Source organism: Bipolaris maydis (assembly GCF_028858645.1).
Source record: "Bipolaris maydis strain C4 unplaced genomic scaffold PSV08scaffold_3, whole genome shotgun sequence".
Classification (NCBI taxonomy): domain Eukaryota; kingdom Fungi; phylum Ascomycota; class Dothideomycetes; order Pleosporales; family Pleosporaceae; genus Bipolaris; species Bipolaris maydis.
In genome coordinates this window covers 2968843-2992382 of record NW_027093859.1, presented here as the reverse complement: position 1 = coordinate 2992382, position 23540 = coordinate 2968843, and the positions used below count along the sequence as shown (strand labels likewise).

At 53.2% G+C, this 23540-nt stretch overlaps 5 protein-coding genes across 5 annotated transcripts; 3 read left to right on the top strand and 2 right to left on the bottom strand.

Moving 5' to 3' along the window:
• Window positions 1-508: 508 nt before the first annotated feature.
• Window positions 509-1501, top strand: PSV08DRAFT_360392 (uncharacterized protein; the record flags this gene model as incomplete). Its single annotated transcript, XM_014219762.1, has 4 exons — window positions 509-582; window positions 647-844; window positions 968-1106; window positions 1168-1501. 4 exons carry the CDS (start codon window positions 509-511, stop codon window positions 1327-1329), a joined length of 573 nt encoding a protein of 190 aa, XP_014075237.1. The 3' UTR covers window positions 1330-1501.
• Window positions 1502-1804: 303 nt separating this feature from the next.
• PSV08DRAFT_369411 (histone acetyltransferase) lies at window positions 1805-6523 on the bottom strand (the record flags this gene model as incomplete). Its single annotated transcript, XM_014219763.2, has 5 exons — window positions 1805-2821; window positions 2871-3439; window position 3786; window positions 4163-5953; window positions 6008-6523. 5 exons carry the CDS (start codon window positions 6521-6523, stop codon window positions 1805-1807), a joined length of 3894 nt encoding a protein of 1297 aa, XP_014075238.2.
• Window positions 6524-10365: 3842 nt separating this feature from the next.
• On the bottom strand, window positions 10366-15847 carry PSV08DRAFT_198151 (uncharacterized protein; the record flags this gene model as incomplete). The annotated part of the gene is made up of 2 exons (XM_066092012.1): window positions 10366-12870; window positions 13090-15847. The coding sequence occupies 2 exons, from the start codon at window positions 15845-15847 to the stop codon at window positions 10772-10774; spliced, it is 4857 nt and encodes a 1618-aa protein (XP_065949664.1). The 3' UTR covers window positions 10366-10771.
• Window positions 15848-18521: 2674 nt separating this feature from the next.
• On the top strand, window positions 18522-19202 carry PSV08DRAFT_279768 (RmlC-like cupin domain-containing protein). The gene has a single exon (XM_014219766.2). The coding sequence runs from the start codon at window positions 18623-18625 to the stop codon at window positions 19100-19102; it is 480 nt and encodes a 159-aa protein (XP_014075241.1). The 5' UTR covers window positions 18522-18622; the 3' UTR covers window positions 19103-19202.
• Window positions 19203-21041: 1839 nt separating this feature from the next.
• PSV08DRAFT_279703 (thiamine diphosphate-binding protein) lies at window positions 21042-23041 on the top strand. Its single transcript, XM_014219768.2, has 2 exons — window positions 21042-21160; window positions 21219-23041. The coding sequence occupies exons 1-2, from the start codon at window positions 21107-21109 to the stop codon at window positions 22884-22886; spliced, it is 1722 nt and encodes a 573-aa protein (XP_014075243.1). The 5' UTR covers window positions 21042-21106; the 3' UTR covers window positions 22887-23041.
• The last annotated feature ends 499 nt before the right edge of the window (window positions 23042-23540 follow it).

Below are 23540 nucleotides of genomic sequence, written 5' to 3'. Positions count from 1 at the left end.
ATACCCCAGGTTTCAATAACACGCAAAGTTTCGCGCGGGTGTTTGTGATGGCGACCGTCGTAGTGGTAGTGCACGTGAAAGTTTGACTTGAATTTTGTTCCTGCAAAACGCCAAGTCACATGTCCAAACTTTTCCCTGATTTCAGTCCCACCATGTCTAAGCTCAAAGCGTGCAACTCAATGGTTAGCCCATCGTGAGTGAAAACGCCACGGCCAGGCAAACTTCGCAATCGACTGTAGGCAGGTAGGCAACCATGTCGGCGTAGTGCCTGAAAGCTGCCTGGTTAGTTACCTAAAGCAGCCTTGTGCTCCCACCACCATCAACCAACACCAAACCCTTGACATAAAAAGCTAGACCTCACAACGCTGTATCCACAACATACAGACCCAAATCTTTTACAGCTAACAAAACTTTCAGTTGATTCCGACGCATCCCAGAATCCCACCTCTAGAAAAAATAAAAAAGACAAGACTCATCTAAAAAAAAAACCCCCCACTCGCCCACTATCATGGACTTCAAAGCCACCCCCCTCTATGGCGGCGCAATAACCGTCGATCTACCCTCCAACTACTCCGACGCCTCGTATGCTCCCCCCTGTCCTTCCCCACCCCATGCCTCACAAAACTAACTAAACTCTCCGCAAAAGCCTAATCCGCCAAATCCCCTCACACCAAGAAGTCTATCTCCATAACACGGGCTACACCAGCATTGTCCTCGAAATCCTCGAGTATGTCGACAAGCCATCTGACGAGGAAGCCCTGCAGTACCATTTTGCCGATTTGGTAGATGGCACGGGGGATGCTACGACGATGGTTGCACAGGCTAAAGGCGAGATGAAGAATTTGTATGTTTTTTTTCTCCTTCCATTTATTCCACCATATCATTGTTGAAGAAAACAATATTACCATTGAATGTTTAGAAGAAGAAGAAGAAGAAGAAGAAGAAGTGCTAACTGCGGACAAACAAGACCACAAACACCAATCCTAACCCTAACCTTTATCCAAACTCCCCCTTCTCCCGCTGCAGGAGCACCACCAGCCCGCAAAACACCAGAATACACTTTCATCCAGCTTATCCTTGTGCGACTCAAGGAACAAGCTACTGACGTATGTCCTTCCCCGTCTCAGTGCAAGTTTGCCTGATACTAAACAACAACAACAAAAAAAGATCATGATAACAATAAACTCGCCTCACTACCCAGGCGAATACTCGCCTGCTGCTTCGCCAAGCAGCGAAACCCAGCTTATGACGCAAGCAAAGCGGATCAAAGAGAAGGTGCTGGACAGTTTTGCAATCAAGGACTGGGGCTTGTTCGAGGGTGAGGATTAGTGAACTCATGTGGGAGGCATGCATGGATCGAGCTTGCCGATGGTGTATGGGGGAGAAATGAAAAAGGGAAAAAAAGGTAAAGATGAAGAAAAAAAAGAAGTCATGGGCATACGCGGGGGTTTTAGATAGCTTGAATTGAATCCAAGGAATAAAAATAAAAGCCATTAACTATCCAGGACACCTTGGTATGACATGCGCATGAAAACTGATTGGTGCATACTACTGAACCAGACTTTTGCAAGTTTGCGTTTTCAAACAAAGAAAACAAGCAAGGAAAAGTAGAGTGAGGCATATGGGTATAGCACTATATTCCTTCCATCCATCTTAAGAGATCCCCATTTTTTTTCTTCATAGATACGCCTATCCATCCATGCTCCCCCTCCCCCACCCCCAATGTTCATTACATGAAAGCCATGATATCTAGTATAAAACAAGTACTACAAGAAGCATTCCCCTTGCGCCCAACCACCACAACTCACTTATACCCATTCGCTCTATTTAACCGCCGCCGCATCTCCTCCCCTGCCATCGCTGCCCTGTCATCCAACCCCATTCCATCCCCTGTTATCCGTGAGTTCTCGCTGATCCCCCCACGTGACGCACCCTTTGGCTGAGCAGTGAGAAAAGGCGAGGGAGGAAGATCAGCTAGTTTACCCGTGGGCTGGACATCCTGCATCAAGGCAGGATCAACTGGCATGTCAAACGTATTCTGTTGTTGCTGTTGCTGTTGCTGTTGCTGTTGCTGCTGTTGTTGCTGAGCAAATTGTTGATATACATGAGCAGGGTGTTGTGGGCTTGCAAGTCGTGCCTGAGTAGAAGGCGAGTCAGGACCAGGTGGAGGAGCTTGGGAAAGAGAAAAGATAGTCGGCGGTGTAGGCGTAATTGTCTTTTGGGCAGTACTAAAAGCAGAGGCCGATCGTGCTTCTGCGCGTGCCTGATTCTGGCCTTGTCGCATAGCTGATAGGCCTTTGTTCATCTCGCTACATTCAGGGCAGTTCCTGATGACCTGACTGACGGTTTCCTTGATGCGGACCCAATGATAGAGTTCAGCAATGGCTGCAGTCGTCTTGTTGATCCCGCCGTGCTGCTTATGATGGATTTCCTGGGCAATTTCATACTGCTGTTTCGGATCCGCAATAACCTCCTTGCCTTTGAGCCACAGTTTCTCCGGTTCATCGTCATTAGCCGGCGTCAGCTTGTAGTGGGTCGCTGCGCTGCGTAAGCGGCTCTTCTCTGCGCGATCGGCGCCGTTGGGGTATTTCCCATTTTTGAGATAGAAACGTATCTTGTCAAACCGCTCTTCCGACACAAACTCATCGTCTTGACCCAAGTCTCGTCCATAGATGATGGCGTCGACGAGCTCACCAGGGTACGACTTGAGATTGCCACACCCCTTTACACGACCGATGCGCTTGAAGCCAAGGGCATCCCATATGCGACAAGAGGCAACGTTGGTCTCGTAAACAAGATTGAAGACGGAATAAGTGTAGCCCTACGGTTGTTAGCGCAGCATGCAGACGGCGCAATTGCGCAAAACACACCAACTTCGGGGCCCAGTCCAGATACGTCTCACCCATCAGACGACCAACCCCACGATTTCGCGACGCATCTGTAACAAGAAAACCGCCGTTGCAGACGTGGCTCGATCGGCCCGGGTAGTTTGGCTTGATGTAAAAGCTTCCGAGACACTCCCGTTCCCAATCACATCCTCTGCGGGCCATTTCGTGGAGTTGACGGCCGTCCTGAATTTCGCCCAAGAGCATGATAGCACCGAAGACTCCGAACCAGTAAGGGCCGAAGCCTTCGAGAGGCAGTGGCTCGACCATGGGGTACGTGTCGCCTTTTTCAATCTCGCGGCCAAGCTGATCGCATAGGTATGCGAGTAGTGTGAGGGGCACTTGGTTGGGCGCAGAAAAAGGTATGATTGTCGCAGTCGTCACACGGTCGCGCAGAATGACTTGACATGGCGCAATGCCTACGGGCAGAGGGCTGCCTGGCGGCGGATATGGTATGTCGCCCGAGGTGCGGTATACAACTGGTGCGCTGGGGTCATCCAGCATCGCAGGCATGGCAGGCGAGCGGGATGGAGGGCGAGGGCCGTTGGAGCTCCCTGTCGCGCGCAATTAGCATTGTGGGAGGAGGTGAGAGAATCAAGTCCAATCGACGTGGTAGGGCCAGTCGCATCGTATGATGCTATATGAGCAGAGTGAGGGGCACGTCGGGGCCATGTTGAGGGAGAAACATGTCCACACCCACTCAATGACGTTGATGGTGTAGGACCTACCTACCTTGCAGTGCCTGACGAGGGGCCCTAAAGACGACCAAAGGGCAGGATGAGAGATACTGCCGTGATGTGGTGCTCGCGCCGAGTGCCTGGCAGAACTGCGCTAGTAGCGCTCCATGTGGCCAACCAATCGGGGCCGTCTTGGGTGCAGAGAGAGCTCTGGATGGAGTACACTACACGCATAGAATAGAGTCATTCACGCCAGGCCATCACATGTTGGAAAAATAAGCTGCAATTGTTAAAAAAAAAGAGCGATTGAATTGCGACATAACGCCGTGCAATGGTATAAGTGTTGTCCCTACCACCATGAACAATGCGACAACAAAACCAAACAGCCTTGTGGATATCAATGATAATTTATACATATGAAAGAAAGCAAGATGTAAATCTTTCGTTGCGGCGATACACATTCAAAAGGTATTATGTAGAGTAAGAGAAATGCAAACAGTCCTTCATTCACACGCACGCCCAACGTCTTGATTCTGTATTGATACAATTCCTTCCCCTCAGCGTATCAAACCCTCACCCGACCGCTTAGTGGCCAGAGACCATTTGAGAGTACAGGAAGTTGCCTGCTTCATCAACATACTCGATCGTCTGTTTGCTGTAGCAGTAGCCAGGCTCTTGCCATGGCATAGTTGGGTAGGAACTACCGGAGCTGGGGTAGCTGGGATGGCTGGATCCAGGTCCGGTAGGCTTGTTGCCTGGGGCGCTGGGAGAATCGTATCCAGGTCCGGTAGGCTGGGTGTATCCTGGCTGGCTAATGACTGGGATATCCAGAGGGCTGGGAGTGTAGGTGAAGGGCTTGCCAGCGGGGAGGTGCTCGGTGGCCTTGGGGAGGACAGTGTAAGGAGCGCTCAAGTCAGGAAGCTCGTTCTCATTGGCAGCAGGCTTGGCCTTGGTGCACTTGACGCTGATGTGAAAGTTGGGGAGAGTATCAGGGTCGATCTCGCCGTTGACACCGACAACCTTGTAGTACATGTTCTCCTTGAGGTAAGCCTCAATGTGATCAGGAGTGAGAGACTCAAGCTCGCCGGCAGCTTGCTTGCCTTGAAGACAGGTGGTTAAGGGGAGAGAGCCTTCGGTCATGACGGGCTGAGAAGAGTTGGAGCCACCAGCCATCATACCACCGATGATACCATATGAACCAACATAGTTAGAGGCTTGTGTGTAGTCGGTGGATGGGTCGTAAGCAGCATCGCCATCATCATCGCCGCCGATAGAGACGCCGACGGAGACACCAGCAGTGCCAAGAGAGATGCTAGCAGAGAGGGTCGAGTTGGCCTTGATAGGGTAAGGAGCAGTCGAGTTGGAAGTCGAGTTGTTGCCAGGCTTGCCAACGAAGCAGTGAACAACATAGGATCCCTCAAGCGCGTACTTGTCGGCGATGACGGAAAAGATGGTGTGGTACTCGCCTTCCTTGATGGGACGGCCAACGTACTGACCAGTCTCGGAGACATCGCCATCACGCTTACTCATGGACCGGCCATTGGCAGCGTAGAGCGAGTTGATGGAACGGACAACCTGGTCGTACGAGTTGGAGCTGGTGTCGGGGTAGTAGTATCCAAGAGTGCGGGTCTCGTAGACGTCTTGCGAGGTGTAGTAGTTGCCGGCAGCGTCCTTGGTGAAGGGCTTCAGAGGGGTGTATGCGTTCTTAGGCTCGCCCTGGTTCCACTGGGCCATGGGTCGCATAACGTTACCGTTGGCGACGTAGGTGTTGGGGCTGATGATCTGAAGCATGGTGAGAAGACGATCAATGTTGCAGTGGTGAAGCCAGAACATGGGGTCGAAAGCAGCGACATCAAGGTAGGCCATGTGGCCACCGCTCTCACCGCCAGTAATACTGTGAATAAGATCGTGGATAGACTCAATGCTGTCAACGCCGCCACCGCTCAGATCGGTACGGACACCAATAGCAGAGGTGCTGGCGGCGCCCCAGTTGGGCTTGCTGGAGAAGATGGCGTAGATACGGTCACGAATCGAGAGGCGGGCAGAGCCAATACGAGCGTTGAACTCATTGTTGTTGCTGCGAGTAGGATTGGCGACAGGACGGCGAAGCGTGACTGGGAAGCTGTTCCATGGGCCTCCGCCCATCTCAGAGGGAAGCGAGTTGCCCCAGCTGTAGCTGTAGAGAGGGTTGGCAATTCTAACGGAACCTTGGGGCTTGTTGACAGTGACGGTTTGGTCACGAATCAGGGTTGGGACAGCAGGAGCGTTGCCTGGATCACGGGCGTAGTCAAAGAAGGGCATACGCAGAGTAGAGGCGACTTGGCGCAGACGACCCTGCTGGCTGCTAGGGAACTCCTGAATCACCTCAAGGACTGACAGGTACCAAGCTTGCTGTGGACAAAGTATTAGTTGTGACAAGTTGGACTAGCAGTGAAGAAAACGTACCTCGTAAGCGGCAAGGTAGGGTCTGTGCCATGAACCAAAGAGGGTCATGCCGTGAGGGCAGAAACCAGCGTTGTTGACCAGAGGAGAGGGGAAGTTGTTCCAGGTGACAAAGGGACGGCCGTGGACACCGCAGACCTGGTAGTAGGAGAGGACATCACGCTTGTCCTTTGACATGAACCTCTCCATACCGAGAAGGTACAGGTTCCAGGCCTCAGAGTCGCGGGCCAAGTCGCGGATCTCGAGACGGGGAGCAGCAGAGCTTCCGCCATTGCAGTTTCCATTCGAAGAATAGCCGCTGCTGCAGACACCCTTGATGGGGATGGGGCGACCGGACTGGCGTTTCTGGAGTTCTCCCTCAATCTCGTCGAGGTGACGCTTGACAAGGTCCTCGGAAGAGTGGCCAGCGAAAGCATGGTTGTGGCGGGCGCCATGCTGGAGGGCAACAGTGAACTGAAGAAGCGACAAGAAGGCAAAGACCATGGACATGATGCCCGCGGGCTTGCTGAAGTTTGCCATGGTAAGAAGAAAGAGGGTGCTTTTTGAGTGCTGATACACGTAAACGACGGAAAGGGCCGAGGGCCAGAACGAGGGACTGGTTTCCCGGCGAGGCGAAGAAACGGGAGTAGGAATTAAAATGGACGAAGCTAATGAGCGTAACGACCGATTGGAAGCGAAGCCAACAGGTCAAAGGGAAAAAAGGAAGTTGCTTGTCAGAAACCTCGATGTCGAGAACAACGAGGAATCAGAGATGGGGCGTGGAGGGTGGACAAGGGGCGGGCGTGTGGCAGCATGATATATCGGGGCAGTCTTGTTTTTAGTCCATGCTTAAAAGGGCGAGGGGACGCAGCTGTTGGTGGCCCATTTGGACGCCAGGCGCTCGAGGGGAGGGTGGATTCATCATATTCGTGGGTCATGACTGAAGGCACGGGCGGTGATTGGCTAGGCCGGAGAATGGAGTGGATTGGGTGCATGGCCCCAGTTGGTCCCGAAACGACACACGACGACCGATCTGCACGGGCTGCCCCTGACTTGGCCGCAAGCGACGAGGCGGCGCGCGCCAGGGCCATGGGAGGCCGTTGGCTGCTGGCGACTGGGGATGCAGGGGTTGTGGTGCTGAGAGTTGTGTGTATGTGTGTGTGTGTATGTGTATTATTGTCACGCTACCGTGTGGCCCCAAGCGCCCGTCGTCTGATTCGGCGAGACGCAGCTGACGGCATGGCGGGATATGGTGAGAGGGCAAGGTTAGGTTTTGTCAGATGGGTTTGGTGGCGTTGATGGAGGGGGTCGAGGTCGAGGTGAAGGAGAGGAGAGGAGAGAAGACGGCGAGAGGGGCGAGTCAGGCAGGGCGGCTGCACAGCCACGCCAGCACGACGGCCACGACGAGAATGGCAATGGCTCAAGCACGCAGGCATTCACCCATCAGGCACGCTCCCATTGCAGCCCCCGACGCCCGTCCCAATCATGCCTTAGTCATGCACGCCGAATCAAAATCGTTCGTCAGTGCAGTCGCCGCGCGCCTCCCCCAGAATGAGAGGCACATGTCATGCCATGTCCACGCCATGCATACCATTGTGCACTTCCTCCTATACTGAACGCCTGCCCGCTGTACCATGCTCTTCCCTCGCCGCCAGCCTACCCATCTGCTGCTACTACTACTTCTACTACTACTTTACGCCCACCCCCCTTCTTCTCGTTCCCACTTACTCCTCTCATACCCACCTGTCGCTAGTTGCGCCCGTCTTTTCCAGAAACGACCCACACCGCGTTTCACCATGTTTCTCCCATCTGCCTCCACCCGTCGCCCCCGATTCCAACTCTCCTCGGGCCCCTTGTTGCAGTTTCACCAGTGCTATTTTTTGCACATCATCGAGGCTTGGTTTTGCTCAAGCTTTTCGCCTCTGCATCTGCCGAGTGTCTCTATCGATATACTTGGTAGTTGCATGCCCTTCTCAACAACCATGCCCATCTGCCGCCGCCCTTCCGCATAGTGCCCATGTCTCGATACATGCCATCTGTGTACTATGTACTAAGTACACACGTACACACACGCACACACGTACACACGTTCTCTCCAACCCTGCTCCATCTATGACGCCTGTGGTCCCAAACCCGGCCATCTCGGTCCGCTTACTACAGTTTGCTGGGTATGGTGTGCTTGGCCGGGTCGTTCAACGCGCGTTGCGCTATGCAGTGACATAAAGTATTGCGTCGTCCATGTACGCGGCACCCACCTACAGTGCTATTCCTCATTTTACCATCCTCTCCCGCGACAGGTCGCTACTGTCTGGACATATCCAAACCCAACCACGCTCGTTTCCCTCAACGTAACTACCTGTCTGCAAGCCACCGCCATACTAACCACAAACTGCGACTTCTACCCCCCCCCCTTAGAACGCTCTCCCGTTGCCAAAAATCAATTTCGTCTAGATCTGCTGGACCAATCTTGGAATTTATTGGCCAAGTCTCCAAGAGCAGGAGAAAAACGTTACTATTACTCCCGCCATCGCTCTCCTTGGCTCTCCTCAACGGAGACTTTTCTGAGCACTAGATTTCAGCCTCAGCCTTGTGCAACCCCAACGGCTATCTCGCTCAAGCGAAAACTCTCTACCATGATGCTATAGATAACCCAGACATTATCATCAACTTTGCCGTGCTCCCATGTCGGCTTTCCGGCATGGAGTTGACAGATCCAATATAGACGCACGGTACCTTTTTTTTTTGCCCGGCGTCGCTACGACTCTTGTGGATGTCCGATCTAGTCCTAATATGGACACAGCTCAAGACCATGCATCCTCGGCTCGTCCTAAACTAGCTCCAATGCTTGCGTTTCACACTGTACAAACTAATTCTCTAGTCGCCACGCTCACCATGGAAGTCGCTCATTTTAGCTTCTGACGACCAAACTTTGATGCCACAGGCCTCCCGGCCCTCCTACCTAGCAATACTATTGCGTGCAGCTAAGCGACGGAGCGGCTTTTCCGGTCGGTCGGATGCGCAGGGTACGACGCCAATCTATTTAGCCCATTGGTGATGCGAGCCCGCGTCCTAGGATACGAGCACGTCGGCAAATACTTCCCAATCCTCACCCGCTTACTTGCTACTGCACTTCATTTTGAGTGCTGACATGTGCATCAGCTTACGTTCGGTGGTCTGAAACACCTCGTAAAGCCGGCTGGTACTTTTAGCAGTAAGCGGGTGGTGTGATTGCATCTTACGCCCAAGCTGTTGGCCAGCCTGGAACCACACTAACCCGTAAGCAGCTCTCAGCTCAATATGCCATTCCAGCCAAAACGCCTCTGTGTAAATTGTTCCTATACCAGCGTACCGCCAAGTTTACCAATCCAGTAATGCCGAGGTGCTCTAGTCTCGTTGTGCAAGTCATACGCCTAAACGCGGGATGGAATCACTGGTCCAGGAAGGGGCCTGGACATGCTCCCTATTTAGCATCTTAGCTACTGGGTCAAGCCGAATACATGGATCTTTGTTCACACCCTTTCTTCCTGCGTACGGCGTATATAGTCGAGTGGTCTAGCCGCATCCATGAACCAGACATGTGCGCTCCTACACAACCTCCGCATTCGACCGACGAAGCCAATAAAAATCTAGATTCTGAGAGTACTTCATGTCCACATAATGGATCCGGAAAAAAAATTACACATGGAAACGTAGTTCTCTGGTATACCCTTGAACTCCAGCATAACCTGTTATTGCCATCAATTCTCTTTCCGCCACCTTCCGAAAAAGATCCGACGGAACCAGGGTACACCTTGAATCCTTTCCTAAGAGCTCATTTCCAATCCCCAATTCTGCTTCACCTGTTAAAAAAAAATCCGGTTGTAAGCTAAACTTCCATGCGCACACACATCCGACATATACCCATATCCACGTACTCGATATATCCACCCACACACGCCACCAACCGTCCAGCTCCAACCCACTCTCCACACACACACACACACACACACACACACACACACACACACACATACACACCACGTACTTACACACAGCACAACCATAGCCACCTTCCCCCCCTTCTCACCCGGAAGCTCCCGGGACCCAAGCCCACCACTCCCGCCAAGCACGGCACGAGATGCCAAGCGAGAATAGCGAAGAGTGACATACATCTCTTGGAGCAAAACAAGATGAAGTGACATTTCCCCCATGTATTTATTCCAAAGAAAAAAAAATTATTCTCGAAAAGGAAAAAAAAATCTACATACGGACGTGTACGTATGTTACGTAAAGATATACATTACACACGCACACACACACGTATAATCTCTGTCTCTGTCTCTCAGCTCCCAGCGGATACATAAAAAGAGAGCAAAAAAGAAAAAGGGGGGGGGGGAAGGACCAAAAAAAGGTTGACTTTGAAGCTTCGTCATTGATTAAACCCTACCAATCTTTCCCTCCTTTGCCGCATATAAAAGGGAAAAAGAAATGAGATTTAGATAGAAAGAGTGAATGTAATGGTATGCAGAAGCATCAACCCCTCTCTCCCCTTGTCCCCACACACCAGTAATTTTTCAAACAAAGGAAAATAGTTTGTTCAAGTGAAGGATGTCTTTTTAGAGAGAGAGAAAAAAACAAAACAAAATAGAAGCGGAGAAAGAAAGTGGGTATATAACCAATGGAACACCAACCACAACCACAACCACAACAACGTCAAGAACCACCACAAAAAATAATAAACATGTGTCGATACATTTATTTCCCCTTCCCCTCCCCCTCTTTCACAAAAATAAACGATAACAACATCTACTACTGAAAAGCGCCCCGAATCTTCGCATATAGCTCCGTATCCAAGAAATTGTAATTCGGATCCGAGAAGCAAAACGGCGCCCGCAACAACGTCTCCGCTGTCGGGCGTTCCATGGGATCAATCGTAAAGCAATCGTACATGAAACTCAGTCCTTCGACGCCAATCACACGGCTGACATCTTCGGGGATGGGCGGTGCCTGGTTGAGGCTCCCGAGCTTGTAAATAGCACCAATGGCTTCTTCTTTGGACCAGGGCCGTTTACCCGCAAACATTTCGAGCACCACGCAGCCGAGAGACCAGATGTCGACTTTGGCCGAGTAGCCCTGGCCCTGCGAGCGAATTACTTCGGGCGCCATCCAGAAGACGGAGCCTTGCATGCTGTTTGTCACGTCGTTGCCGTAGATGTTGTCCGTCTTCTTGGAGATGCCAAAGTCGGAGATTTTGCACGTCCCGTCGAGATCGAGGAGAATGTTGTCGGCTTTGAGGTCGCGGTGCAGAATACCTTCGCGATGTAGGTATGAGAGACCTAGTAATGTCTGTCGGGTAAGAGAGGAAACAACGCTTTCTTCAAACTTGCCGTGCTTGCGGATGCACGATCCTACCGACCCACCAGAAATGTACTCGAGGAAAATGGAAATGCTGTATTCCTTGCGTTCGCAACCAAGATACTGCACAATGTTTGGATGATCCAGGTGTTGCATAGTGTCAATTTCCTGATCCAGGCTCTTGACCAGTTCTTTAATCTTATCCTTGTCCGAGCCGGCCGCTTTGGCATTGACTTCGACTTGCTTGACAGCAATCAGCTCACCAGTCGTAATGTTCATACCCAGGTATACACGACCAAATGTGCCCTTGCCAATCAGCTGTCCCTTCATCCACTTGAAGGTTGGCTGGCGCGACGGCATGCTGGATAGATGGTCTTGGGGTATCGTCTCCATAACAAGACGCGATCCGCGCTGCGGTCGAACTTGTTCCGTCCTGGCGTTGAACATCTTTGTCGATTTCCTCCTGATAATGTCACCACCATTGCGCAACGTAGCAACGCGTGATGGCCCTGGTCCGGCGGGTATATGGCCTGGCAAATGTCGGTTCTCTAGTGGCTGATACTGCGACTTGACGACTTCACGAATAGACTTTGTGCGTCCCAAGCCAGCGCCTGATTTGCGCATGTTGCGCTGTGCAATCGACTGCAGTCCAGCACCTCCCCTGTGGAGAGCTGGGTTCGCAGGAGTAGGGTCGGCTGGCAAAGGCTTGTTCTCGGGTATATACTCTGTAGATGCATCCGTCTCGGCCTCCTCCAGCATAGGCTGATCGAGATTGACGTTGGGAAAGAGCTCGTCGAGATGGTCCACGAGGGTTTCGGCCGGTGGACGGTTAGCCCAAACATCACTAGCGAATGATTCACGGCGCGAAAACTTGTTTGTGTCGTCTGGAGAGTCGGTCCATGTTGTTGATGCAGCCGACTCAGGATGCCAATCGCTGGCCTGAGATTCATGATCGCCCATTGCGCTTGGTTCTGCGGATTTTTCAGTCACCTGGGCTAGTGAGTTCTTTGATCTTTGGGTTTTGAGTCGGAGGTTCGGTCTCCGGCTACGAGAGTTGATTCTAGTAACGGGTACGTCTTTTTCAGGTGGAGGAGGACCAGCTCGTCCGGCGAGTGGCGCCTGGAATAGCCCATCATCAGAATCATCGTCGTCCGCATCCATTGGATCAAGGTTTGGCGACTTTGTGATAAAAGAGACTCGGGTTTCCTCAAAGTCATGGGTTGGGCCATATACCGATGCCCTAGATGGCTCCCTGCTAAGGCTGGGTTCAGTAGATTGTGCGGTGTGAGGGCTGCGGCCTGGCGACCGAGATCGATCATCCCTTTGGTTGGGGCCTGCGAAATCCGGCACCAAAATGCTAAGGTCTGGCCGCTCGGTCGGGGAATCGTTACTGAAAGCTTCTTCATAGTCAGGAATTCTGAATGGTATGTTGCCTTTGCTCATGGTATATTCACCAGGGCTGCGGGGCGACCCACCTGGACTATTTCTACCAGAAGCGGTTCTGGCGCCGAAACCGTTCTCCTGGAGTACCTGTTGCGAGGGCCGGATACCTTCTGGTGAGCTTTCGTCCTTTGGCGGGGGAAGGGGACCCTTGTTAGGTGCTCTGTTGGCGGCTCCAATACCGGCTCCTAGGTTGCCTGCTCCAATGATGGCTGCGGCAATGCCGCCGAGCCCACTTGCGCCCTGGGGTATGGCTTTGCGTTTCTCAGGCTGGGATTCTGCTGAAAGGCTTTTTGTTTGGCCGTCGTCACTCTCCGGCCACGAACACCTACTCTTGTTCTTTGTCAACGAGTTAGCTTTCAAAAGTGTACTGGTGTCAGCCGGCACAGGCGGCGGCTCCCTCAAGGGTACGAGTTGCTTGCTCTTGCGCTGTTGATCATCAAATGGCTTCTTCAGATCCTCGTAAGGCGAAGCGCGTGGTTCGTCAAAGTCAATGACCCGCTGGCTTCGGTAACTAATGCTGTCGCTGGTCGCCGAGTTCAGATCAGGGCTTTGCCCGTTCATCTTGGGGAATCGAGTTTTGAGATATTCTTCTTGTTTCCGCTTCATCTCCCTTCGGTGCTCTTCTGCAGCTGCTTCAAGCAGCTTGCGGCGTTCCTCTTCGGATACGTCGCCACGCGAATCCCAGGACTCGGGCGGCCTGCTGCTACTACTACTGCTACCGCCGCCATGCGACCTTTCGGCTGCATCACTGGGTAAGAGCTCGTTCTTGTCGGCCATTTTGCGTAGAGCTGCACTCTTGTCTGCAACCAGCGTGGATTCTTCTGATTTGGCGCCTGGCGAGTCCAGCTGCGAGTCGGCATTGAGACGCGAGTATGCATTGTCGTCAACTGCCCGGGCAGCTGTGTGAGGGAGCGAGACACCAAGCCCGGTTGACGACCCAACTGCTCCTTCTGGAGGTATTTTGACAAAGATCTTTAGCTCACCAAACCGGTTTCCGTATTGCGACCGAGCCTTGAGCAACTTGGAGTCGGAAAGCGGGCGATCATGTTCATACTGGCCAGGAACAGTCAGGTGCAGTTCAACTCCGGGTACCTTGCTTAATCCTTGGATCAGCTCCTCACAACATAGTGTCCGTAAAGAAGTCGCTGAATCGACGTTGGTGATGTCGAGAAGGCGGTAATTCCAGCCGTCTGGTGTGACAAAAGCAAACTTCCGGTCTTCCTTGCCGTGAGTGCGGCCACGACCAGCAGCACGGTTGTCGGAATCCGTCTGTGCAGAGCGTCTTGACGGAGGACGCTCGTTTAGAGATGTCTCACTCGAGTTCATAGTCGACTTTCCAAAAAGAGACCCGCTGGGATGAGTGCGATGGCTGGCCGGACTGGTCGGGGAATCTAAACTAGCATCGTCAGACGGGTGGCTGTCCTTCTTTCTTCCGCCCATGATCTTCTTAAAGAAGCCCTTTTCGTGGTCCTTGGCGCTAGTAGGAATATCCATGAGGCCCACGTTAGGTCGCGTGCCTTCCCACCCATTCTTCCGATTCTCACTACGACTTTCAGAACGGCCCTCAAAGGATCTGCCAGAAGGTGGCCCTGAGCCAGTGTTGGCAAAAGTAGAATTGATCGATTCAGCACTGTTGACACGGTTGTGGGGCGAGTAGTAACGGGAGCCTTGGGTGGTCAGGCCCGCGCTAAGCTGTCCACCGTTTGTAGCAAGGCGAGCAGATGGAAGACCTGGACTGTGCTGCGGGCTTGACTGGCGGTGGTTTCCAGCGCCCAGTGACGATGGTCCGAATTCAGAAGACGTGTTTGGGCTGTGTCGTACCTGTTTGACGTCGAGACCCTGGAGAACCTCGCGCGAGTAGGGACTGCGCGCAGGTCCTTCTGAAAAGTCTGGCGTGGGCCCGAGGCCGGGGACGGTGAAGTTGCGCTGTTGTGTGGAAATGCGCCTGGACGGGTTTATACTCGCGCCAGGTGAATGCACGAGCAGTTGGCGCCCGGGGCTCTCTTCGCCATTGCCTGCAGTTGTTGGTGTGGAACCAAAATCCATGCCGCGGGATCCAAGATAGGGCGAACTCTCCAGCGTGCCTTCTGTGCCTGCGCTCGTCATGCCGGTGTCGGACCGTTGGGGCGGAGGCCGATACGAATTTGAAGCGCCTGATTCCACGATGCCACGGACGAGTCTGCGGAGCTTGCGACCTTCATCACGCTCCCTGTTCTGATCCCACCCAGTCCCGCTTGCAGTGCACTGCTTGGCTAGCTGGGGAAAGATGACTTGGTGCATCATGGCCACATTTCCCTTGCTTCCGTGGCCACGGCCAATGTCGAGAAATTTAGATCCTTCCAAGCCCAGGGTCCTAAACGTCTCTTGCCAGTCGCGAGAAAAGTTGTTGCTTGCCAGCCACTGCTGAACGCGCTCGGCGGGCCATTGCATGGAGGCATCGTGGGGGGATATTGGCGTGGTGCCGTTGCTCTCTGGGCGATAGTAGACGCTGCCGTGGCTCTGGACCATGGGGTTTTGCAGGGTTGCTGTTGGAGGGCCGGGGGAATCATAGGCGTTTGTTCTGTCGGTGGGTATGTTGAGGTTATTGCGGACATTGGGTGTCGGGGGCATGTTGTAGCCATTGGAGCCATACTGGACGCTCTGGACGCTGTCGAGGAGGTTGCTGGAAAAGGGCTGGGGCGGGGCATCGGTGGTGGCCGAGTGGGAGTCGTCTCTGTAGTAGGGCTCCGAGTAGCCTCTGGAGGTGTGCAGCGGGGGGATGCCAACGCCAGGGCCAAACGACTCGCCGCCAGGGATGTAGGTGGCCGAGGTCAGAGGAGGTTCGCGCTCGACGGGAATCTGCTGGGGCGGGGGGCCTGGTGGAGGAGGTAGGTTGTGGGGGTAGATGCGGTACTGGCCTGGATCGTAGCCCGGCTGCTGGTACTGGGGCCGTGGTGGTCCCCAGTTTGTCGAGTGCGGGGGAGGAGGAATGGGGATGCCGCCCAGGTTGTTGTAGCCCGTTGGCCGTGGCGGTGGTGGAGGCAGCGCAATGTGGCCGGCGGGCGTGCTCGAGGGCTGGGGCGGCGGGGGAGGAATGTACTGATGCATGGTGACGGGACCCTGGCGGTGATGGGCAGATCAGCGGCGGTATGCGCCCTTGCGCGCGCGCGCTGGCGGACGGGCTTTCTCTCGCTCTCGCTCTATGGCAGAGACGAGGAGCACACGATGTGTAGCCAGAAGCAGTAGCGACGACGACGACGAGAGGGTGAGGGCGACAGCGAGGGTGGCGGTAGTGGTGGTGGTGAGGAATGTCGTAGGCCGAGGCTGGCTAGTCCCTCAATGGCGTGGTAGGCGTGGGCGGGGAGGGTTTCAGGCGGCGTGCAGGTTGGTGTGTGAGGTGAAGAGGTCGTTGGGCGGGATTGGCTGGCAGGCCTGGGTTGGCATGTCTCGAGGGCAGCAAACAGAGGCAGAGCAGTGGTGGGCAGGATGCGGGCGAGGGCCTGTCACATCATGACATGCCGCTGGCAGCTGTAACGGAGTCGCGAGCCTTGGTTTGGGCTGCTGAGTCGGCGACGGGGCGTGGGTTTCGCACGCTCCTTTGTCGGTACCTTTTCTCAAGTATGCTGTCGATCCACGACGCGCGAGTGGGTCCGCCGCAGCTAGTCGCCTGCTTGCTGCAATGCAATACGCTGTACGGAATCGTCGCTGGTATCTTCTGTACATACATACATACATGCACACATGCACACCGACGGGCGGGGGAAGGGGGGATGGAGACGGGGATGCAGCACGGGAGGCAGTGTGTTGGAGTAGTAGGGATGGTGGGCGTCGTCCAGAGGCGCGAGGAGGGAATGACCCTGTGTGTGCTTGGCCGTCGCAACAAAGACGGGACGGCCGAATTGGCGGGTGCAGTGACGCGACGACAATGGGGCGCGCAGGACGGGCAGCGTGGGCTTGGGCAGGGCAAGATGAAGCCAGAACAGAGCAGCACAGCACGGCACAGCGCAGCACAGCGCAGGATGAGGGGCAGACGACGAGAGGAGGCCTGTCTGCCAGTCCAGCCGCCGTGGGTGAGCACGACGGCGGCGCCGGGGGGCACGGGGCATGCACGCTGCACGCACGCTGCACGCACGGATCACCAGTGAATCTCGGATCACCATTTACCGCCAACCGCGTAGCCGGCCTGTCAGCCGTTGTGCCTTTGCTCAGCGAGCATCCTACAACGTACTCACCAAGGCCTATGTACTACTACATTCTACCCTGGCTGCTCCTGAACATGGCCTTGGTCAGCTCGGCAATCCCATGCATACACCTAGCCTGCACAGGCACACAGCCGACATGCTTACTGTATCTTCTCCAGCTCGCTACGCCCATTCGTCTCTGTTTCACATCACGCGGGCACGTGGCGGTGCAACGCCTCTACCAGCCGCAATGGAGAGCATACGGCCCAGGTACGTCACCGAAATGAAATATGGAAAGCCACTTGCACTTGCATCCTTCTACGACCACCATTGTCCGGATACGTAGCTGCTCTGGTACCGGCCTGCTCTAGTTGCTGTTGCTGCATGCACACCCACATCGGAGCCGCCGAACAACGTTGCAGCGACCACTTTTTTCTCGTATCGGATGCACACGACAATATCCCTCCGCACCTGCTCTGCCCTATCCTCGTCTCTCTAGCCATGAACATGCAATTACCCCTTCACCGCGCCAGCTGCTCGTTTTGCATCCACCCCGGTCTGTCTAGTCGCCTGCGCGTTCGGCAAATCCCATTGCTATTATACCCAGTACGGCATGAGACACAAGACGTCCATTAGAGTCCACAACCATTCGGAAGCCCAGGCTCGACTGCAAGCCCAGGAGACCGCGCAATCAACCTGACAAACATTAACATGCTACTTTACCGCAACTTGTTTCCTGCCAGCCAGTTGTGCACAAGACTAGCTTTGCAATTGTCTTACCCCAACTGGGAACCACAACACCCGCCTTCCGGCAGGCTCCTGCATCAGTGAAGCTCTTAGGTATTAGCATAAAGCTCACCCACGCATTTGTATTCCGGGTTTGGCAAGCATCGGTACTTCTACGGTATGCTGTCGTTTAATCTGTCAGCTCTGACCCAGCTACTAGTCATCCCTCTCTCCGCCGAGAAGGCCTGAGCAATAAGAAACGCTCATTTCCAAGACATGTCATTGCGAAACAGCATCTCAGACAGGGTATGCTTTGCAAGTACTGCAACACTAGTATTGGTGCTTTTTAGCTCCCATCTCAGTGATAGTCGAAAGATATGTCATCAGTGTTCAGGCGTCGCAGGGCACTAGTACCCAACTCGCCACTGACAGCGTCGTCATATGTGTCAAGTCTACCCAGACCGTCGCTGCACTTGAGCCCCTTGTGTTACATTTGTATAGAAAAAACAAGCTTCTGTTTTCTTGTTTTCTTTTTTTGCAAAACGGACATGCAGTGATCGACAAGGCGACCACACATAGGTACATGGCCCGATCCGAGCTGTCGGCCAAACTATGAGCTGGACTGGCGTAGTCTCGTATGGCGTCATTTTCAGTGCTTCCTTTATTAACCCCTCATACAACCCGCTACAGCAGCAATAACCGCATGCACTAGAATACATCTTGGTGGCTAAGTTGAAGACTCGGAATTATGTCGGAGCTATGCATGAGAGCCTGATACTAGATCTAACATAGGCATTTGATCCCTTCTGTTATCGATAATCTCAACAAGCACCTGAACAAATACACAAATTCCGAATACACAGTGTCGAATCTTGAAATGACGTACCTATAAATTGATCTTTTTTTGACCTATTAGCTTAAAGATGCAGCTTTCCTAGTAAATGACACAACTCAAACCTTTGCATAATTTGCTATTATGGGCGAAGTCAAGCCAAACAAGCCTATTGTCTTGAACGCAGACGACATCATCAGCACTGCTTCCGAGCGCTTTCCAGATCCCAGCACCGGTGGCGACGTTTCATGGAGAACATTGTTCTCAGCACCAAAGACACGCACAAACACCTTTACCGTTGGCATTGCCACATGCGCGCCAGGCGTCTCAGCCGGGTGCCAAGGCCATCTTAAGCCTCACCGTCACAAACAAGCCGAGATTTATCATTTCACCGCTGGCAAGGGCATAGTGACGGTTGATGGGGACGAGCATCAAGTAGCCAAAGGGAGCGTGGTGTGGATACCAGGTGATGCCGAGCATGGGGTGCGAAATGTCGGAGCAGAGGATCTGGTATGGTTGTATGCGTTTGCTACCGATGGGTTCGGGGATGTTGTGTATCGGTTCAATGAGGGTGGGCGCGGGCGTGGTGGTAAAGAAGCAGCAGACATACGAGCGAAACTGTAACCCGGCGCTGTTGAGGCAGGGGCATATGCTTACTGCTTGCGAAATGGGGCCATAGTAATATAGCAAGAATACTCATGTATGGTGGAGAATTAGTATATACTTACACAACCTGCTGTACTAGTGGTAATAGAAGGTGTCCCTTGCCAAGATGGGCACATGTGGCACTCACCTTTGGCTGTGTTCTGTTGGCTTCTGGCTCAACAAACTCTCGTATCTCTCCTACATCTACTCACAAGAAAAGAACTCCACAGTTACGCTCTTAGATCAATGAAGCGCTACGCGAATTGAGAAATCAATATTGCTGCTTCCTTCCATTACCTTTGTCTCTACCCAACCCTCTATAGCGTGGGCAAGAGGGTGCGGCAGTGCCAAGTCAGGCTTGGGATATCGATAGGATCACGTGAGCATATCGATAGAATCACGTGAGCTCTCCCGGATTTTGAAGTCCGCGAACAATCAGTACACTCAAAGATGGAAATCAGTTAATTTTACTTTTCTGGCACATACGGCCATAGGATCTCAGGCAGCAAGAAAACCCGTTCGATCTTTCATATTTAAGCTGGATACCGGCGGACTAGTAGTCAGGTGGGTGACCACTGGCGAATCCCCGCTGTCGTATGTTTTTGCAATTTTTTTCTTTCTGCATAGATCTGCAGGTCACGTGGCGCCCTCTTGGCAGTGAATTGAGAGAGCAGAGCACAACCGAGAAGCTGGTCGATACATAGAATTGAAGTGGCAATTAGGGCAGGTGGACTTAGTAGTCTAGGTATGTTCTAGTTAAAGTAGTAGTTATTTAAATTCTCATACTCTTTCTACTTTGAGCTCTTCAGCGCACAAAATTCACTTTTAAAAAGTACTTGTAATCAACAGCTCCGAATGAATTGGGTTTTGACTGGAATTACAGGTATTTTTAGAAACATATTTTCGAAAATACAGTCCTCAGAACATTAGATATCAGCTATTTCATGTGCGATGTACAGCGCCAAGCTCTACCTACATAAGAATGTACAGTAGCTTGGAACGGTCTTAGCTACATATACATAAGATTTATTCTTGCTTGACGGAAACCTTGTGTGTTGAAGAAAGCCAGTCGGACCATGAGGATCATATGCTCTGATACCGTGTGTTCGTAGTAAAATTCAACCAGTGTTTGTATTGCAGTACTGCGGGTTGGGACATTGACGGAACATGCTGGGACTCCTTGGACAGTAAGGAATGTCGGATCAGGCGGCTTTCTATGCTAAAGACCTCCTTCCCACATTAAACTGTTCGACAGCTATCTATGCGCTCGTCTACTCGAACTTTTATGTCAGTGGTTACAGCTCTCCTCTATAGAGCTACAAAGTGCGGGGTTTTCGCATGCGGATCCGACAACTACCCGAGTATTTGCAATTAGGGTTGAGTAGGATCAGGGTTCTTTTGTGGTAAAAGTGTGCCGTATTGTCGTAGGCCAATTGCACATTCTTACCATAAGATGTACCGGGGTGTAGAGCAGCTAAGGAATTGTCACTGTTTATAGTAGTCTCGACACCTGCTAAGCTGTGTCGTGATGAAGTAGACATGTCGTGAGATAATATCGCCATGCTTTCTGGCCAAGTCGACGCTCACCTGTCCAGTCAGGCGACGTGCAGAGAGCTTGCCGCTTATGGGTACGTATGCGCTCCAGCATTCTGTCCCAAGCGACTGCAACTGCACGCATCTGGCCATGCAACTCCAACGCACACAGTCTCTGCTCACGCCATCTGAGCTGACAAACAGCGCGTAGTCCACACGTCGCGTTACCACAGTGGTGCGGTATTCGCATTTCTAGCCAATGCACGCGCACTATAGTACCAGGCCCAACAAATCCTGGCCGGCAAGGACCGGACATGACCTCATTGCTGCAGCGACTACTGTTTGCAAACCTTTAAAAGTAGCCTCACACCCAACAGCTCCCTACACAGCATCCTCCACCAAAACCAATCCTTTAGCCAAAGCTTCGTCCCAATTGACACCTTGGCAATCATGGCTCAAGATCTGCGCTCCCAGGAAATCAAGAATCCCATTGACGTGGCCGAGGTGAGTGCGACATGGTCGTATGACATTGGCGCTAATTAGCTGATTCGGCAACACACAGTACCTCTTCCGACGCCTGCAGCAGGTCGGCGTCGAATCAATCCACGGCGTCCCTGGCGACTACAACCTTGTCGCTCTCGACTACATTCCAAAGGTCGGCCTGAAATGGGTCGGCAACTGCAATGAGCTGAATGCTGGATATGCCGCTGATGGCTACGCCCGAGTAAAAGGCATTTCTGCTCTCGTAACGACATTCGGTGTGGGAGAGCTCTCGGCCGTCAATGCAATTGCTGGTGCTTACTCGGAGTACGTGCCAATTGTACACATTGTTGGCTACCCATCCACCGTCTCGCAAAAGAATGGTGCTCTCCTCCACCATACCCTCGGAAACGGCGACTTTACCGTCTTCTCGCGCATGTCAAAGGAAATCTCATGCGCCGTGTCCATGCTCAACCACCAGCACGAGGCTGCCATGCTAATCGACGATGCCATCCGCGAGTGCTATCTCAAATCAAGACCAGTCTACATCTCTTTGCCGAGCGACATGGTAACCAAGAAGGTCGACGGCGACAGGCTCAACACACCTCTTGACCTGGAATACCCGCCAAACGACCAAGAAGCTGAAGACTACGTAGTTGACGTGGTTCTCAAGTCCCTCCATGCCGCAAAGAAGCCCGTCATTCTGGTCGACGCTTGTGCCATCCGCCATCGTGCCCTCAAGGAGACACACGAACTGGTCAAGAAGTCTGGAATACCAACGTTTGTCGCTCCAATGGGTAAAGGCGCAGTAGACGAGACGCTTCCAAACTATGGTGGTGTATACGCTGGAGATGGATCCAACGCCGGAGTCCGCGAACGCGTCGAGTCGTCCGACCTCGTCCTCAGCATTGGCGCCATCAAATCCGACTTCAACACTGCTGGCTTCACAATCCGCATGTCACAGCTCACAACGATTGACTTGCACAGCTACGGCTGCAAAGTGCGCTACTCCGAGTACCCCAACGTACGCATGAATGGCGTCCTATCCAAGGTAACGGCCAAACTGGGCCAACTCAACATTGAATCCGGCCCCAGACCCAACAACGACGTGCCCCACGCCGAAACAACCTCTTCAGACGACAAGATCAAACACGCCTGGTTCTGGCCCAAACTCGGCCAATGGCTCAAGCCAAATGACATCCTCATCACCGAGACAGGCACTTCCAACTTTGGCATCTGGGAAACGCGCTTCCCTGCAGGCGTAAAAGCCATTTCCCAGGTCCTCTGGGGCTCCATCGGCTACGCCACAGGATCCTGCCAGGGCGCCGTGCTCGCAGCCCGAGAGTCAAACATCAAGCGCACCATCCTCTTCACGGGTGACGGCTCCTTCCAGCTTACCGCGCAGGAAGTCTCGACCATGATTCGCAATAAGCTTGCCCCCATCATCTTTGTCATCTGCAACAAGGGATACACGATTGAGCGGCTGATTCACGGCTGGAAAGACGCGTACAATGATGTTCAAGAGTGGAAGTACAAGGATATTCCTGCGGTGTTTGGCGCGCCCGAGGGAAGCGTGTTGACGTACCGGGTTGAGACGCGGGAGGAGGTGGAGAAATTGTTTGCAAACGAGGAATTTTCGAGTGGAGAGACGGATAAGATGAGGTTTGTCGAGTTGGTGATGCCGTGGGATGATGCGCCGGCTGCGCTCAAGGCTGTTGCTGCTGCCGCTGCCAAGACGAATGCTGCGTAGATTTTCTTTTCTCTCTCTCTCTCTCTGATAGAAATGATGCAGGTTTGGATGGGGGTTAACGATGTAGACGATTTCTCTTTCTTCTCTCTTTTTTTTCTTTACATGTAGATTAAGATTAATCCATTTAATTACACTCCACAACCCACATTCCACTATATACATACTTTCCATCCATCTACACCATCCCAGCCACAACCGCCAACGCACCAAAAACCCCCATCCACCCCGCCGCCACCACCGCCGCCCTTCCTCCCCCATTACTCTCCGGCCCCGTATACCCCGTCTGACTCGGCGTCGCCCCAGACCCCGTCCCCGTCGGCGTCGCAACCCCCGTCAAATTCTGCACCCGCAACCACCCGGACGCAACCACACCCGCCAACCCAGCATCGGCTACAAAAGCCCTCACATCAAACCCCACCCGATTCCCCGCCAATCCCGCATACCGTGCTGGCACCTGAAACCCAGCCGGCTGCTCGAAGAGGACGAAATTGTAGGCATGTGGTATATCGCCTACGGGGGGTGAGGGCTGCAAGTACGGGACGGGGTTGGGGCTGGGGATCACAAGGGAGGCGGAGGGTGATGAAGAGAGGGAGATGTTTGGGGCGAGCCAGTGGATCAAAGGGACGCGAGTGTTGTTTCGGGGGACGTCGATGT

What these genes read in the sequence shown, in the direction of transcription:
- PSV08DRAFT_279703 (XM_014219768.2), top strand. Translation starts at nt 21,107, where the DNA reads ATGGCTCAAGATCTGCGCTCCCAGGAAATCAAGAATCCCATTGACGTG. An exon ending in ATCCCATTGACGTGGCCGAG is followed by an intron (nt 21,161 to 21,218) that starts GTGAGTGCGACA and finishes GGCAACACACAG; the next exon opens with TACCTCTTCCGACGCCTGCA.
- PSV08DRAFT_279768 (XM_014219766.2), top strand. Translation starts at nt 18,623, where the DNA reads ATGGGCGAAGTCAAGCCAAACAAGCCTATTGTCTTGAACGCAGACGAC.